Genomic DNA, 18,086 nt, shown 5'->3' on the forward strand with positions numbered 1-18,086 from the left:
TTATCGTCTTGAACCAACTTGAAATTAAAACTACGGCTTATGATAAAATATTTTTTGTTATTATTATTTTATTGCATTTATGTTCCATGTTTTCTCCAATGAGCTCAAGGTGGTATACATGGTGCTCCCCCTCCTCATTTAAACTCTACAACAACCCTGTGAGGTAGGTTAGGTTGAAAGGCAGTGACTTGCCCATGATTGTACCCATTGAGCTTCATGTCCAAGTGGGGGTTCGAACCCTGGTCTCTCCCAGGTCCTAGTGTGACACCCTTAACCACTGTCCCACATTAAATGTATTTAACATGCATTTAAATACATTTTGCAACCCATAATTAATGACGGAAGTTGCATTTAAGTACATGTTCCAAGCCATATTGAAATATGAATGTACAGTATGTAGCTTCTTTAAATGACACAGATTAATTAATGTGGAAACAAGAATGGAGCCAAAAACTTATGGTTCCTTTTGCTGTTTTACCCCTGCAGGGGTGGGTGGGAATGTGGTCCTCTACAGAAAAAAGGTTCCTCACCCCTGCCTCAAAATAAAATAGTCCTGTCCCTCACTTTGTATGCTCTGAACAAAAAAAATTCCTTCCAGTAGCACCTTAAAGACCAACTAAGTTAGTTCTTGGTATGAGCTTTCGTGTGCATGCACACTTCTTCAGATACACACAGTGTGTATCTGAAGAAGTGTGCATGCACACGAAAGCTCATACCAAGAACTAACTTAGTTGGTCTTTAAGGTGCTACTGGAAGGAATTTTTTTTGTTTTGACTATGGCAGACCAACACGGCTACCCATCTGTAACTGGATTTGTATGCTCTGGTAAGAGGTGTGTCTGGGACAGCGGAATCCAGGGCTTAGCCATGGAGACAGTTACTGTGTTGGGATGCTACAATGGTGTAAACACACCTTGAATTACTGCAGAGCAATGGAAAGGGGGATACATAATCATATCATCCATTATAACAGGGGCATGGGGGGAGGGACCTGAGGTCCAGGGGCCAAAGTCTTTTTGTTTGACCCTTGAGATATTCCCCATGCTACAGCCTCTCCCCAGCCATACTCATGACTGCTCCCTCTTTAGGTGTTGTTGAATGCTTGCCTGGATGTCTGGCAGAGCAGGGTGCTGTGAGCAGGGGCGTAGCTAGCTGCTCTAGCACCCAGAGTGGCAGGGGGGGCGATCTGCCCATGGGGGGGCAGGGCGGTGATCTGTGCACAGGGGCATGGTGGTGATCTGCCCTGGGGGGGGGGCGCAGCAGCGATCCGTTTAGGGGGCATGGTGGCAATCCATTCGGGGGGCTGCCACGGCGATCCGCACATGGGGACGTGGCGGCGATCCGCCCACAGAGTCTGCCTGGCAGATGCAAGCCCCACGCTGCCGTTTGGGCACCCTTCCTATGCCCCCCTGCCTGTGAGAGGCTGTGAAAAGTAGCCTACCAGGCTAAGGTAATATTTACATTCCTTGCTCTGCCAACACTTGTCTCTGGCCCTGCCACCACTGGCCTGTGCCCTCTACCCATCAGAAGAAGACAACAAGGTCCTCAGATTTTTAAAAAGTTCCCCATTGTTGTTGTTGCTGTTGCTGTTGTTGTTGTCGTCATCCGTCTGTCTTGAGAGACAATGGAGTGTGTCTCCAAGTGAAGTCAAGCCACTGTGTTGGCAGTGCTAAAGTGGCCTCCCTGGGCAGTGTGTCTGGAGTTAGGCTGCCCAGTTGACAAGACCTCCCTCTTGGCTTCACTGAGGTGGTCCAAAGGAAAGCAGAGCAATATGTTGGCACCAATCCTGCATTATAAAATCTGTTGCCCCAGGGTGTGAATTGGCTTGCGGCTTCGCAAGGGGATTTGACACATTTGAAGAATGGGGTTTGTCAGTAGCTGCTAGCCACAGTAACCAAGACTGCAGTCCTATACCTGAGAGTAAGGCCCTTTGAAGTCAATAGGACTTTAGACAAAGGTTTTCCCCTGCCCTACCTGGAGATGCTAGGGGTTGAACTTTGCACCTCCTGCATGCAAAGCTAATGTCTTTCCCTATTAAATGCTATGGGAATTTTTTTTATGGGGCACCAGCACTTGTGCAAGTCAACACATACAGTGGTACCTTGGGTTAAGTACTTAATTCATTCTGGAGGTCCATTCTTAACCTGAAACTGTTCTTAACCTGAAGCACCACTTTAGCTAACGGGGCCTCCTGCTGCTGCCGTGCCGCCGGAGCCCGATTTCTGTTCTCATCCTGTAGCAAAGTTCTTAACCCGAGGTACTATTTCTGAGTTAGCGGAGTCTGTAACCTGAAGCGTATGTAATCCAAGGTACCACTGTATAAGAAAAGCATTCTGTAAGTTCCTCAGCTGTGCTTACACCCCTGGGAATTGTGTTTTGAATTGGAGCCTCACATTTCCTCTTTAATTACTGGCTCCGCGGGGACCTCCAATGATTGACTGTGACCAGGAGCCAAATGCAAAACCAGCCATATGGAGAAAGTTCCTCTCAACTTCGCTCTGGACGTTGATTTGTGTCTTGTTTATTAAAAACAGCTCCCTGAGTCTCACAATAATGGCAGCTTAACAGCTTGATCACACAGGCTCCCTTTCAAGAGGGCAATAATTGAGTCAATTCATTTAGCAATCAATACAGGTTAATGCCAGCTAGGTTGCTAAGCTGTCGAGGCATCAAGCCGGCACATTTCTTCTTCATGCAAAGGTGGTCAAGAAACAAACACCTGAGGGCATAGGGGGTGGGGCATTATCCCTCACTCTCCTCTGCCAAAGGGAATTTTCCATGCTGCTCACTGATTTCTCAAAGGTGACTCATACTAGGTTCTCTTGACCCAGAAGCCGTCTGTTGTAACCTCAAATGCATGGTGGAGCGTTAGCACTTTGCACATGCTAAGATACTTGCTTGTTCTTCATATTAATACTTGGGACACATCACTCCTGGGTCTTTTTATTTATTACATTTATATCCCCCACCCCCTCCCAGGACCTCAGGGTGGTTTTTACGTGGTTACCAACCTCCCCATTTTATTGTCACAACAACCTCCCTGTGGGGCATAGCTGTCAAGGTTTCCCTTTCTCTAAGGGAAATTCCCTTATTCCGAATAGGATTCCTCGCAAGAAAATGGGAAAGTTGACAGCTATTCTGTGGGGTAGGTAAGTTAGGCTGAGAGGCTGTGTCTGGCAAAAGGTGACTCGGGAAGTTTCATGGCTGGCCAAGCAAAGATTTGAACTCTGCTTTTCCAGATATTAGCCCATTATAAAACAGGGGTGAAGGCTAACATGAGGCATAGTTGCTCTGGACATAGTTATGGGGCATCTTCCCACGCAATTTTTAACTCACCAGCGCGGACTTAATTTGGGGGCTATCATTTGTCAGGGTGTGGAAACAAGCCTTCCTGAACACCTCCCTCAGTTGAGCCCTCCGACAGGTCTGCCTTTTGTGGCCAGACTCCAGGGGACCCAGCTCTGGCGTTCAAATCAGCGGAGAACCGGGCGAGCTGCCCGTCCGCCTCCCTCCTGCCCCGACCACGAGGCAAAGGGGCGTTTTGTGCATGCTCAGAGGAGGAGGTGGCGGACGCGCTCTTCTTCAGCTGCGACCGCACACATGGCAAACAGGTGGCAAGGCTACCCCGGGAACGCTACCCCGAAAGGAGACCAGCAGAGAAGGAGCGCACAGGCGATCCCAGTGGCTGGCTCACCTCAAAAAGCTGCGGGATCTCCCGGCGGGAGACGTAGTCGCGGGCGTCGGCTGTTTCGCTCATGGCGATGGCAGTGTCTCTGAGCTGGGCAGGCGCCGGCGACAAGCAACAGCCAACCTGTTCGTGGGTCCGTCCGTCCGTCCAGCCAGCCAGCCGCTGCCTCCCGCCTTCTTCCTCCTCCAACCGGGTCTACTTGCTGCGGCGATGGGCGGCCGCTCCTCCGCCCGGGGACTGGAGGCGGGAGGCTGCGCAGCGCGCGCGCCGTCGACCAGATGGCGCTGGAACAGCGCCTGGTCCTTGGTGGAATCCCCCGAGGGTGGGAGGGCAGACAGAGCAGGACGCGCGCGGGGGGGGGGGGGCAAACTATTGCAACGTCTAGGGAAGCCAGAGGCTAGGTGGGTGTGCTGCTGGTGATGCTAAGAGAAGGCAAGGATGCGTTTGGTTTCATCTGGATAGGCTGTGAGCTGGCCTGCCCTCGATGGCGTTACACTCCGTCTGAAGGAGCAGGTATGTCGCTTAGCGGTGGTACTCATGGACGTAACCATAGCAAACTGAGGTTCTGCCCCCCTCCCCACAACAAAAGGCCTGCCCCCTCCAAAAAAATCCTGGCTGTGCCCATGGTACTCCTGGATCTCAGGTGGCCTCAGCAACGTGGCCTGTTTTCCATCAGCTTCTGCAGGTGGCCCAGGTGCACCCTTACCTGGACAGGGATAGTCTACTTTCATCTATGCTCTGGTAACTCCTAAATTAGATTACTGCAATGCTTTATGTAAAACTGCCTCTGAAGATGGTTCGGAAACTTCAGCTGGAGCAGAACTCAGTGGCCGCTTGCCAGGGCAGAATGGCTCGAGCATATAACCCCGATGCTGGCCCAATTGTACTGACTGCTAATTGGTTCCCAGGCCCAACTCAAAGTGCTGGTATTGACCTATAAAGCCTTAAATGGCTCAGGACCACAATACCTCCAGCACTGCCTCTCTCTATATGAACCAACTTGCAGCAGCGGAGTGTACGCTCTGCTGCTGGGAACGAGGAACCAGGTGCCTGGTCGCACTCCATCTCAAAAATGTGCCAGGGGTAGTGCCCCCCCAGCCCCCCCACTACACCCCTGCCTTTGTTGTTGTTGTTTAGTCGTTTAGTCGTGTCCGACTCTTCGTGACCCCATGGACCAGAGCACGCCAGGCACCTCTGTCCTCCACTACCTCCCGCAGTTTGGTCAAACTCATGCTGGTAACCTCGAAAACACTATCCAACCATCTCATCCTCTGTCGCCCCCTTCTCCTTGTGCCCTCCATCTTTCCCAGCATCAGTGTCTTCTCCAGGGAGTCTTCTCTTCTCATGAGGTGGCCAAAGTACTGGAGCCTCAGCTTCACGATCTGTCCTTCCAGTGAGCACTCAGGGCTGATTTCCTTAAGAATGGATGCATTTGATCTTCTTGCAGTCCATGGGACTCTCAAGAGTCTTCTCCAGCACCATAATTCAAAAGCATCAATTCTTCTGCAATCAGCCTTCTTTATGGTCCAGCTCTCACTTCCATACATCACTACTGGGAAAACCATGGCTTTAACTATACGGACCTTTGTCGGCAAGGTGACGTCTCTACTTCTCAAGATGCTGTCTAGGCCTGTCATTGCCCTTCTCCCAAGAAGCAGGTGTCTTTTAATTTCGTGGCTGCTGTCACCATCTGCAGTGATCATGGAGCCCAAGAAAGTAAAATCTCTCACTGCCTCCATTTCTTCCCCTTCTATTTGCCAGGAGGTGATGGGACCAGTGGCCATGATCTTCGTTTTTTTGATGTTGAGCTTCAGACCATATTTTGCGCTCTCCTCTTTCACCCTCATTAAGGAGAAGATCAGTCTACATCCCAATCCCAAAGAAGGGCAGTGCCAAAGAATGCTCCAACTACCGCACAATTGCACTCATTTCACACGCTAGCAAGGTTATGCTTAAAATTCTACAAGGAAGGCTCAAGCAGTATGTGGATCGAGAACTCCCAGAAGTGCAAGCTGGATTTAGAAGAGGCAGAGGAACCAGAGACCAAATTGCAAACATGCGCTGGATTATGGAGAAAGCTAGAGAGTTCCAGAAAGACATCTACTTCTGCTTCATTGACTATGCAAAAGCCTTTGACTGTGTCGACCACAGCAAACTATGGCAAGTTCTTAAAGAAATGGGAGTGCCTGATCACCTCATCTGTCTCCTGAGAAATCTCTATGTGGGACAAGAAGCTACAGTTAGAACTGGATATGGAACAACTGATTGGTTCAAAATTGGGAAAGGAGTACGACAAGGCTGTATTTTGTCTACCTGCTTATTTAATTTATATGCAGAATACATCATGCGAAAGGCTGGGCTGGATGAATCCCAAACTGGAATTAAGATTGCCGGAAGAAATATCAACAACCTCAGATATGCAGATGACAAAACCTTGATGGCAGAAAGTGAGGAGGAATTAAAGCACCCCTGCCTACCTGGACCCTAAGATCATTCTCTGAAGCAGGGCCGTCTTTAGCAGATGCGGTGCCAGGGTGCAAATATCTGCCCAGCGCCCCCAAATTACCATGGGTAGTGTTGTGGTGGCCGTAGCTGTGCACTGCCAGCCATCAGAGCAGGGGGCGGCACAACTCTCCCCCATGCCGCTGCGGGAGGCTTGGGAGTGAAGTTGCACCCCTCCCAAGCTTCCTCAGAAGGAGGGCGATCCCTGCAGAGGCTTGGGAGGGAAGCTGCACGCCCACCAGCCTTATGGTTGGTGGGGCGCAGCTGGCGGGCGTGCAGGGAAAGGGAATTCCACCAGCAAAGCCGCGCTGCTGCTCCACTTGCTGAGGCGCCCCTGAGAGGCTGGCACCCTGGTGCGACACACCACTAAGCCCTATGGGAAAGACGGCTCTGCTCTGAATCCCTTCTTCATGTGGCTCCTCAATGAGAGAATGGGCATTTTCTTCAATGGCTCCCTGTTTGTAAAATGCTCGCTCGCCTGCCGCCAATTTACAGGATTATAACTCTTCTAGTCAGCCAGCTGTTAAGCAACTGCCAGAGGGTCTCTTGCTACCTTTAAGCTTAGATTTGGAAGATATTTTCCTAACCTCTCTTTGTTCTTTGGACAAGAAATATAATGCACAGGGCCTGAAATTGTTGGAATTTGTAAAGGAATATATCCTTCATGGGAGTCCTGTAGACATTGCTAAGGGTCCACATTCTTATTTGAACAAATGCAGTAGAAGTGCTATTAACTGCATTATAATCTCTCATTCATTATTCACTTTTGTGAACACTTTTTTAAAAAATAGATTTTATTGGAATTTAGAAAAAACTATACAATTTTTTTTATTAATTATATTTTTTGTCAAAAGTAAAAAGTTAACCTAGGTAAAAGCACAAATAGAGAAATGAAGAGAAAGAGAGAAAGAAGAGATGATTGGAAAAAGAAGAAAGGAAAATCAGTAACTTCTGATTCCTCATCTATTGACTATTTGTAAACATTATTCAATTCACCACTCCAGTATTACACCTAACAAAACCATTTTCTATAACTCAACATTATCTTCAGTCTTCAAACCCAACTACCATTACTTCATTTTCTTTTTCATGCAAGAAGTCTATAAGAAATTTCCAACCTTTAGTAAACAGCAACTGTGTCTTTGATTAAACATGTCAATTTTGCCATCTCAGCTATGTTGTTGTTGTTTAGTCGTTTAGTCGTGTCCGACTCTTCGTGACCCCCTGGACCAGAGCACGGCAGGCACTTCTGTCCTCCACTGCCTCCCGCAGTTTGGTCAGACTCATGTTTGTGGCTTCGAGAACACTGTCCAACCATCTTGTCCTCTGCCGTCCCCTTCTCCTTGTGCCCTCCATCTTTCCCAGCATCAGGGTCTTTTCCAGGGAGTCTTCTCTTCTCATGAGGTCATCTCAGCTATAGCCAACAATTATTAACAACCATTCTTCCATTGTTGGTAAAGATGAATCTTTCCATCTTTGTGTGTATAAAAGTCTCACTGCCATAGTCATGTATTGGAATAAAATTCCATGGTCACTTTTGTGAACACTTTTGAAGGGTTACAATGACCAGAAAGTGACCACATTCCAATATCAATGACCCTGTGTGCTCTAATAAAATGCATACATACAACCGAATCTGTGAGCGTAAAAAGACTGAAATGGTCTCACAGTGAATCCATCAAATGTAGGTAGGAATAGAAGAGTCTGCTCAAAAACAATTAAGCTGAAAATACAAAAACTAAGTGGCAGGAATTGGAACTAGCAGTAATGGAGCAGAGAGAAAACAAATTCTGGGAACTGGTGTCCTGGGATTTCAATGAAATGAGATCATCACATCTAGTTCTATAGAACTAGATAAATTAACAGGAAGGATTCGAAACCTGCAGGATCAGAGATTCTTAGAACATTGGAGTAAATATATGAATTATCTGAAAGACAAACAAAAAATAGGAAAAAAGAGAAAAAAGAAAAAAGATACATACAACGTATTACCACTTAATTAATTAAAATTAAGTACCATCCATCTTCATAAACATAGTATTTGACTTCCTCGAATTTCTTCCATCCGAATTTCTTAGTAATTATATGTAGCAGTTTCCAATATCAGAGTTTCAAAAGACCATATCACAGTCCTGATCATATTACATAGCTTTCCTTATCGTACATTTTCTTATTTATAAATTTAATTCCATTTTAATCCTAGGCCTAATTGTTTCTTTCAGGTGGTTACATGTCTTTAATATTACAATATTTATTCAAATAGTCTTTAAATTTATTCCAGTCTTCTTGGTGTTCCTCTTCTTTCTGGTCGCAGATTCTCCCGGTGAGGTCAGCCAGCTCCATAAACTCCATCATCTTCATCTGCCATTCTTCTACCGTTGGTAGTTCTTGTGCTTTCCATTTTTTGGCTAATAAAATCCGTGCAGCAGTTGTGGCATACAAAAATACTTTTACATCTTTTTTGGGCAGTTCAGAACCTATTATTCCAAGGAGAAAGGCTTCTGGTTTCTTCATAAATGTATATTTCATCATTTTTTAAAATTCATTATAAATTTCCCCCCAGAAGTCTTTTACCTTGGAGCAAGTCCACCACATATGATAGAAAGTACCTTCCTTTTCTTTACATTTCCAGCATAAATTATCACAATTGTGGTAGATCTTCGCCAGTTTAACAGGGGTTAAGTACCATCTATACATCATTTTCATAATATTTTCCTTTAACATTGTACATGCAGTAAACTTTACCCCTTTCTTCCGAAGTCTCTCCCAGTCCTCCATCATTATATTAGATGTGGGACACCACATCTTGTGCCCAATCAATCATAACCAATTTTACTTGCTCATCTTTTGTATGCTACTCCAATAACAAACTATACATTTTAGACAGATTTTTAACATTAGTATCTAACAACTCCGTTTCCAGTTTGGTTTTCTCAATTGCAAAACCTTTTTTCTTATCAATCTTAAATAATTCATTAATTTGGTAATATTGAAGCCAATTTACTTTATCTTTGATTTGTTCAAATGATTTTAACATAAATCCCTCCCCATCTTCAACCAATAAATCTGAGTATCTCAACCACTTATTTTCCATATTAAGTTTTTTTGTGTGCCTGCGCTTCAGTTGGTGAAATCCATTTGGGTGTTTTTCTTATCAAAAGATCCTGATATCTAGACCAAACATTAAAAAGTGCTTTCTTAATTAAACCCGAAACTGTTCTTAACCTGAAGCACCACTTTAGCTAATGGGGCCTCCTGCTGCCACCGCGCCACTGGAGCACGATTTCTGTTCTCATCCTGAAGCAAAGTCCTTAACCTGAAGCACTATTTCTGGGTTAGCGGAGTCTGTAACCTGAAGCGTATGTAACCTGAAGCGTATGTAACCCGAGGTACCACTGTATTAGTTAAGGACAATTAATTGTAATAGGAAATTAAGAAATGCAGAATAAGTGATAAAGAACAGAAAATCATTAGAGGTGTTGACAGAAGTAAAAAATACTGTATAAGATGTGAAGATATGTTGTATGACTGTTGGAACTGATATGTTAAAAAAAATCAATAAAAATGTATATAAAAAAAGAAAAGAAAATCATCACAGGAAACCTCAGTTCCTGCCTCTGATTCGGTTAAATATTTATCCAATATATTTGGTGCTCAATTTAGGCAACTGCTTGTATCAACAACAGTATATTGATCAACCTACCTGAATGGCAACCAGTCTCCTGTAATGAGTTTATGGCAATTATTTACTATAAAATAAGGCTTCCTCTGGGGACGCGGGTGGCGCTATTGGTTAAACCACGGGCCTAGGACTTGCCGATCAGAAGGTTGGAGGTTTGAATCCCCGCGACGGGATGAGCTCCTGTTGCTCGGTCCCTGCTCCTGCCAACCTAGAAGTTTGAAAGCATGTCAAAGTGCAAGTAGATAAATAGGTACCACTCCGGCGGGAAGGTAAATGGCGTTTCCGTGTGCTGCTCTGGTTCGCCAGAAGTGGCTTAGTGATGCTGGCCACATGACCCGAAGCTGTACGCCGGCTCCCTTGGCCAATAAAGCGAGATGAGCGCCGCAACCCCAGAGTCAGCCACGACTGGACCTAATGGTCAGGGGTCCCTTTACCTTTACGGCTTCCTCTGTAAGGAATACATATAATGGTGGATGCCTACCATGGCTGGCTTATATACAACACTGGCAAAAACTATTGGTTGCTTAGCTTGTTAGACATGTCTTCAAAACTATATGCCTGGTATCTCCTTCAAAAGTTATCAGACTGGTGGCAAAATAATGTTATTCATGAAAACAAGCGAGGTTCAGAAAAGGACACAGTAACATTGATCAAATTTGATCAAATTCTGAACTATAGTATAGGGAAATAGACTAAAAACATTAAGAATAACCTTTATGTAGCCTTTTTTTATCTTTCTGTGTTTGCCTCTATTAATCAAAACAGACTGTTTTGACTGGCAATTGCAGACATTTGCCAATATTGACTGCAGATTTCTGCTGTTGATCTAATAACTATACAGCAATACTGAAATGAGGGTCAGAGTATGTTTAAATGTTGGTATGGCCGAGGCCTTTCAAAGGTTGCATTCTGGCTCCCACTCTTTTTAACCTTTATATATTAATGAGTTGGTGCCATATTTAGGCAATGCAAGCTCCCCCTCTCCAGTAATTAGGAACAGAGAGATCTCAATCTTGATGCATGCAGATGATGCGTTGCTCTTCTCTCTTTCGCGATTGGACCTCAAAAATCTCTTGGAGGTGTTCAGCACATACTGTAAACAGGAAAGCCTATCTATAAATTACACTCTAGGACCAAGATTATGACTTGGTCCTAGGTATAAATGGTGCTTAGATCAGCAAGCTGCAAAACAAACTCATTCATTTAGATATCTGTGTGTGCTCTTTAGTGAAACCCTCTCTTGGAAAGGTTGTATGGAGGCAGTGAAAGTCAAAGCACAGCAAACAGGAGCATTGATGAAGTTCTATTACAACAAGGGAGGGCAGCTGATTGAAGCTGTCCAAAAGAAATTTGATAGCAAAGTGCTTACTCCAGGTGGCCAACAATTAAGGCAAGAACTGATAGCAGTCATAGTATATTAGAAGAATTGCTGTTATGCCAATTGAGTGTTTTCCTGTGCTGTGCTATAGGGAATTGGGTGAGAACCAGTGCTGAAAAGCAGCTTGTCAAGATATTTTAGATTATGATTATTTTCCAGAACTGAACTCTACATTTACCTTGAATATATGTCAGCTAAGGGATTGGATCTTCTGGATAGAATCCAGAAGGGACCTGCAACTTATTAGAAATACTGAATTTCCCCCTTAGTATCCACTCCCAAGAACAGAGCATTTTTTGGCTAGTTATCTGATCAAGCCCACCAGCTTCCTTAAGAAATGCCTTTACAGAGCTGCATTTCAAAGGGATGACCACCATGGACATGGACAGCTACTGCAACAAGGTCCCGCAAGGTGGTGTTTGTGGTCAACCTGAGGTGGAAGACATTACTCGTTATCTGTTAGCCTGCTCCTCAAATGGAGATCCAAGAGATCACTTTCTGAAAACATTATTCACAAAAGCAAGCAATAAACTGCTTGGTTTCCTTTGAATGACAATAGCTTTCTAATACAGAGTGCAGCACTGGCTGCAAAAAAACACACACAAAAAATCAGGGAAAGAGTTAGATAAAATCACTATGAATTATTGTGGTGCTTCACAGGTTTAGTTTTAAATCACCCTCTCTCTTACATCATGGATGTTGGCTTATTTGATTGGTGTATATATGGTCTGTATTGTTTATTAGTACTGTTGCTGCAGGTTTGTCATGGCCTTTGGCTAGAACAATAAACTTATATTCAATTGAATTGGTTAGAAAAATTAAGAGATGGGCCCCCAAATGCATGTCTGAGTGAGTCCCCTGTATGAAAATGCTGGAGACTGCTGGAATTGACTGTCTCATTTCAGAGATGAAGAAATCAGCTCAAGAATCAGCCACTGGGTGAACTTTCCAATTAAGTGTGCACAGGTTGCAGCCCCAGTCTGATCCTTCATACAGTATGCTTATTCAGAAGCCAGCCCCATGGTGCTCAGTGGGGCTTAGTCTCCGTGGGGCTTGTGAATGCATTTAAGATTGCAGCCTAAGATGGATTAATTTTTAAAACTGGTAACAGAGAAAAGGGAACAAGACAAAGATGTAGCAGTATTTATTTCCATACAAATCATTACAAAACTTCCACCCTTGCTGGTTAGATGTGCAGTTCTTTACTTGGCAGTCAGCACATGCGAGTCAAGATGCTTCTACAAACATTTAACCGGACCTGGCACAATAAATTTTGACCAACTTAGCCAAAGGAAGAATGACTGAAAGAGTGCTGACCAGTGTCAGATATCTCAGCCCACAGAGGTCCAAAGTGGAACTTCAAATCCAAACAAATGCCATCTTCAATGTGCAATGCATTTTTAAAGGTCTATGTCCTTTATCACGTCCTGCCTATGGGCTTCCCACAGGCACCCGATAGATCACTGTGCAAAACAGATGCTTGACCCATCTTGGACTCATCCAGCAGGGCTCTTCTTCAGTCTTTCTACAGGAAGTCTTGTGGAGCCATTTGGCCATAAACTAATAGTGCCGTTCAAGCTTGAGGAAGAAAGACTTGGCCAAATGATTGTCCTGATTGTCCATGCTAATCGTGCTTCTTGTCTGCAAATGTAGTCAAAGCAGCAGGACTCTAAAATTATCCTGGTGTATGATTGTCAGTGAGAAGCCATTAGACACAACAGTCACTTATTTGGTCCTAGGGGAAGCTGCAAGTGTTTGCATTTTGCAGTTATTTCTTTGCTGCAGGCTTTTGCATTGTATGCAACTCTTCATCAAGCCAAGTGATATCTCCTAATGCAAAGCTTTGTGTGAATAGAAAGCCTGAATACTACTTTATCAACCCAAACAGGTGACCAATAGGAAAAAAAAGAGAGAAGCACATCTGACTACCCGGGCAGTCTAAAAGAACCCCAAGACAAAAAGTAGCTACTCTTTAGGGGAACTTGGGCCCCTAATTCTATGACGGTTCTGTAAGGCTAGGAAACAGTTGTGTATACAACACAGAATAGGCAGCAGCTTTGTGACAAACCATGGTGATTTGTATGTGCCTTAGATTTCAGAAATACGTGAATACATGGGACAATGGGATTAGCTACCAATCTTCTTGTTCTGTAACACTAAGCAGTAGGGAACCACCAGCCAATGGGCCTAACATAGCGCACCAGGCCTTCCCATTAAGCCCACAATGCCGTTTTGGTGAAGCCACGCTCACCTGCCCTACAGCAGGCAGGGCCAGCCCACCTATGAGGCAAAGTGAGATAACCACCTCAGGCGGCAGGATCCACAGGGGCAGATCTGGCCTCCCAGGAATGCATTGCCCGCTGCCACTGTGATGGCTGCAGCACAGTCCTTGGCACTCTGCCTCTTTCACAGCCTCCTTCTCCCTCAAATGCCACCTGCACAACAGCCTCTTGGCAAATAGGTGCTGCTGGTCTCCTCACCCTGAGGAAGGAAATGGTAGGAGTTGCCCTCTGGGGTCTCCTCCCACCAAGTGATTCAAAGTGCCCTCACCCCCCACTCCCCCAGTAATGGCTTTTGATTCCCACTTCAGCTTTCAGGAAAGGAATTTGATTCCTCCCCACTTGTTCCAGATGTAGATGTTCACTCACCCCTTCTTCCCTGGTGGGTAGGACACCCATTTTGTGGTTCGCCTCAGGTGCCAAAATGTCTTGGGCTGGCCCTGACAGCAGGTGTTATACATGAAATCAAGAGGGGAATGTGTAAATAGGTGGCTCTTCCAAAAGGGAGGGGGTTCAACAAAGGGACAGGCAAATCTGGTTTCTCACATTTCCCCATTTTTTTTATATTCTCATTCCTCAGTTCAGCTCTGCACATTTCCACATCAGATTGCAATTCTGCCCCCCCCCAATCTTCACAGAAAAATCACCTGCATTTTAGCATGACTTCCTTGCAATATACAAGTTTTTGTACGCAGCTTCCCCTAACACAAACATGGTTTGTAAGCAATTTCCCCTAACAGAATGCATTTTTGTATGTTATAATTACTAAGATGCACTGGCGGAGGGGAGCGCACTGCCCCCGGCACCACGATTCTGGTGGGGTGCCATTGCAGCTGCCCCCCCCCCCCCCGTGCTGGGTGCCACACCCCTGCAGGTGGCACGCCACGCCCCCAGGATGCGTGCCACCCCCTGCAGGCAGTGTGCCACACCCCCCAGGACGTGCGCCAGCCACGCCCCTGCCTGCTCTCCGCCACTGTTGCCGGAGAATGAAGCTCCGCCACTGCTAATATGTGCATTTCATTATAGAGTTTTCCCCAATACGCACATTTTACAAACATGATTTACTTTGAGAACTGCATTTCAAAATTCAGGGAAGCGTGACTCAAAGGATGGGTGGCCTAAGAATGGAAGATCATCATTTCAATCTTATCTATCCTTCCAGAATTTGAGATCCAAGGACCTGTGCATCAATGTGGCATACAAACACACAAATCAGTGTTGTTTAATTACCCTGTGCGACCTCTCTTGATAGCTACTGCCACTTCCCAGCATTTGTAAATTGGCTTTGAAATGGGCAAAAGACAAAAACAAAGACCAGCGATAGCTTGCCTTCCTTCCCAGTACCCTTCAGCTATCAAGTAGCCTATAGTACTGGTACAATCTACAGCTGGGTAAAGATAGATGCTAAATCACACGAGAGCATTATTGCTTAAGGCAGGTTACATGGTATGATAGTACCCTAAACACAAACTGGTGAACAAGCCTATCTAGGATTTGCATTCAGCAGTACTGTCGTACCTCGGAAGTCGAATGTGTTGCGACTCAAACGTTTTGGCTCCCAAACGCTGCAAACCTGGAAGTGAGTGTTTCGGTTTGCAAACGTTCTTTGGGTTCCGTGGGCTCCATTTGGCTGCAGGAGCTTCCTGCAACCAATCGGAAGTTGCACCTTGGTTCACTAATGTTAAACATCTCTCCAAAATGTATAATTTGTTGTTAGAATGGCATACAAAGGACGAACAAGTTAAATCTGTGGTGATTGATTGGGCAAGAGATGTTGGGCACAATATAATGTTGGAAGATTGGGAAAGGCTGTGGAAGAAAGGGGTTAAGTTTACTGCATGTACTGTATTAAAAGAAAATATTATGAAAATGTTGTATAGATAGTACTTAATCCCGGTGAAATTAGCAAAGATGTATCATACAAATGATAATTTATGCTGGAAATGTAAAGAAAAAGAAGGTACTTTCTATCATATGTGGTGGACGCGTCCTAAAGTGAAAGACTTCTGGGAAAAGATATATAACGAGTTGAAAAAAATGTTGAAAAAATACATTTATTAAAAAACCAGAAACCTTTCTACTTGGAATAATAGGACTGGAATTGCCCAAAAAAGATGTTAGACTGTTTTTGTATGCCACTACAGCAGCAAGACTTTTATTAGCCAAAAATTGGAAATCACAAGAGATTCCAACAATAGAAGAATGGCAGATGAAGATGGTGGACTTTTTGGAGCTGGCTGACCTGACTGGAAGAATCCGCGACCAGAAAGAAGAGGAGACACAAGAGGATTGGAAGAACTTTAAAGAATATTTGGCTAAATATTGGAATATAAGATAAAGAGAAATGTATTGGAAGTAATAATTAGGCTTAGGGGTAGAATATGAATATGTTATTAATAAATATTAAGGATTAAAATATCAATAAAGGAGTAGAAGTTAGTAAATGAAAGAAGTTTATATTATTAGAAATATGAATTTGGAGAACTGCTAAATAGGTGATATAATGAAATTCAGTTAGAGGGGATTCGAGGAAGTTAGTTATCAATGTAATGAAATTAGGATTTGGAAGTTAAAATTCATTTTTGTGTGTTTTGTGTATTTTTGTGGTATTGTAATATTTTTCTTTTTTTCTTTTTATGTGATAAGTGTGGAAATCAATATTAAAAAATTGGGGGGGGGGAGGAGGAAGTTGCGCCTTGGTTTCCGAACATTTTGGAAGTTGAACGGACTTCCGGAATGGATTCCGTTTGACTTCCGAGGTACGACTGCATCTTCCTTTGCTCTCTCTGATCTGCTGTGTCTGGTGGAAGAGCAGTATGTTGGAGGACAAGGGTTCCATCCTGAGCATCTCTATTTAGGTCTGATAGGGACTCCTGGAGAGCCATTGCCACTGTGTGTGGACAATACTGAGCTGGACAGAGCAACAGCTGTTTTCCTGTGGGTAATATGACTTTGCTACCCTTCCTCACTTTGTAAAAATATGAGATTGCAACGTTGCCCTCGCTGGGTGCACATGCTGCACGGACACCATGCATGTACAAACAAAAAGATATTGCTGTGTGATAAGGAGGTCATCAAGGTTATTGTTGGCTTTCTGATCAAAAGGTGGCAGCAGAGAAAAGCTGCCCCAGTCCAAACTCTGAGGAAACAACCTCTCTGCATGCCAAATACAAAAGAGACCAGCTGAGTGGGGAAAGTTGCTGCCACAGGACCTGCTTCTACACATGGGTGACTCAGAAGCACCAAATTGTTGCTGTCCAGCTTTAAACTAGAATTGGAATCACAACTGTGCTCCTAGGCTTCTGAAACCTAAACCACATCTTGTAGTCAATTGGGCAGTTCCCTTTCCCCCCAGTTCTAATTGTTGTGATTTAAATTGGGAGCATTATGGGGTAGAATCATAGAATCACAGAGTTGGGAGAGACCACAAGGGCCATCAAGTCCAACCCCCTGCCAAGCAGGAAACACCACCAGAGCACTCCTGACATATGGTTGTCAAGCCTCTGCTTAAAGACCTCCAAAGAAGGAGACTCCACCACACTCCTTGGCAGCAAATTCCACTGTAGTGAAAGGATTAAATACCTTCAGTCCTCACTGCACCTTAGATTATAACCTTTCTTACCCCAGAGAAATGGGTGGAGAGAAATTGTTATAAAGGCATTGATATTTGGAAAGGGAAATGTTAACATGATAGAGTTGATTCCTTGAGAGGAGAGGCATACCATTCAGAAGGGAATGGCTTGTGCAAATTGTATCCAGGCCATAACCAGCCAGGAAAGCTACTGAGTACAGTGGTACCTTGGGTTAAGTACTTAATTCATTCCGGAGGTCCGTACTTAACCTGAAACTGTTCTTAACCTGAAGCACCCCTTTAGCTAATGGGGCCTCCTGCTGCCGCCACGCCACCGGAGCCCGATTTTTGTTCTCATCCTGAAGCAAAGTTCTTAACCTGAAGCACTATTTCTGGGTTAGCGGAGTCTGTAACCTGAAGCGTATGTAACCTGAAGCGTATGTAACCCGAGGTACCACTGTAGTTGTGCAATGAATTATCTATACCTGGTGCAATTGCACAGCTGTTCCAGTGTGTTTTTTCAGGGGGTACTCAGGGGTAAGCAGCAACTGCACCACTTTCTGTTGCTGTTAAAATATGTGGTGTTCATTGTAACAACTTTATGGTGAGTACTGGGACCTATTTTTCTAGCTCATGGGCATAGCCAGGATTTTTGTTGGGGGGGGGGCAAGCTTTTGTTAGGGTGGGGGGAAGAACCTCAGATTTGTATTGATTTTTAATGACTGGGGGACTGCCCCCCTGAACCCCCTTGGCTATATCCATGACTGAACTGTTCCACTGTGTTTTAAAAAGTTGGATTTTCTGAGCTCTGTGGGGGAAACAAAATGGGTGAAGCATGCTTAGATGGCACTGTGCAGATGTCCCATAAAAAGTGAGCAAACGAAGGGTAGCTATTCCACAATAAATGTCCTGTTGTGGAAGCAGCCCATATGTCCCCGTTGATTTCTGACACTTCTGATCTCCTGATCCCTGGTCCTATTTTAGCTT

At 44.7% G+C, this 18,086-nt stretch overlaps 1 protein-coding gene across 1 annotated transcript in view; it reads right to left on the reverse strand.

Annotated features, from left to right (window-relative positions):
- AK1 (adenylate kinase 1) overlaps positions 1-3,884 on the reverse strand; it is a 57,864-nt gene extending 53,980 nt beyond the window's left edge. The window contains exon 1 of the mRNA XM_028714678.2: positions 3,694-3,884. Within this exon, the coding sequence (XP_028570511.1) occupies positions 3,694-3,756 (63 nt within the window). The 5' untranslated portion in view covers positions 3,757-3,884. The remainder of the gene's footprint in view (positions 1-3,693) is intronic.
- Between the last annotated feature and the right edge of the window lie 14,202 nt (positions 3,885-18,086).

Source organism: Podarcis muralis, chromosome Z (assembly GCF_964188315.1).
Source record: "Podarcis muralis chromosome Z, rPodMur119.hap1.1, whole genome shotgun sequence".
NCBI classification, from domain to species: Eukaryota; Metazoa; Chordata; class Lepidosauria; order Squamata; family Lacertidae; genus Podarcis; species Podarcis muralis.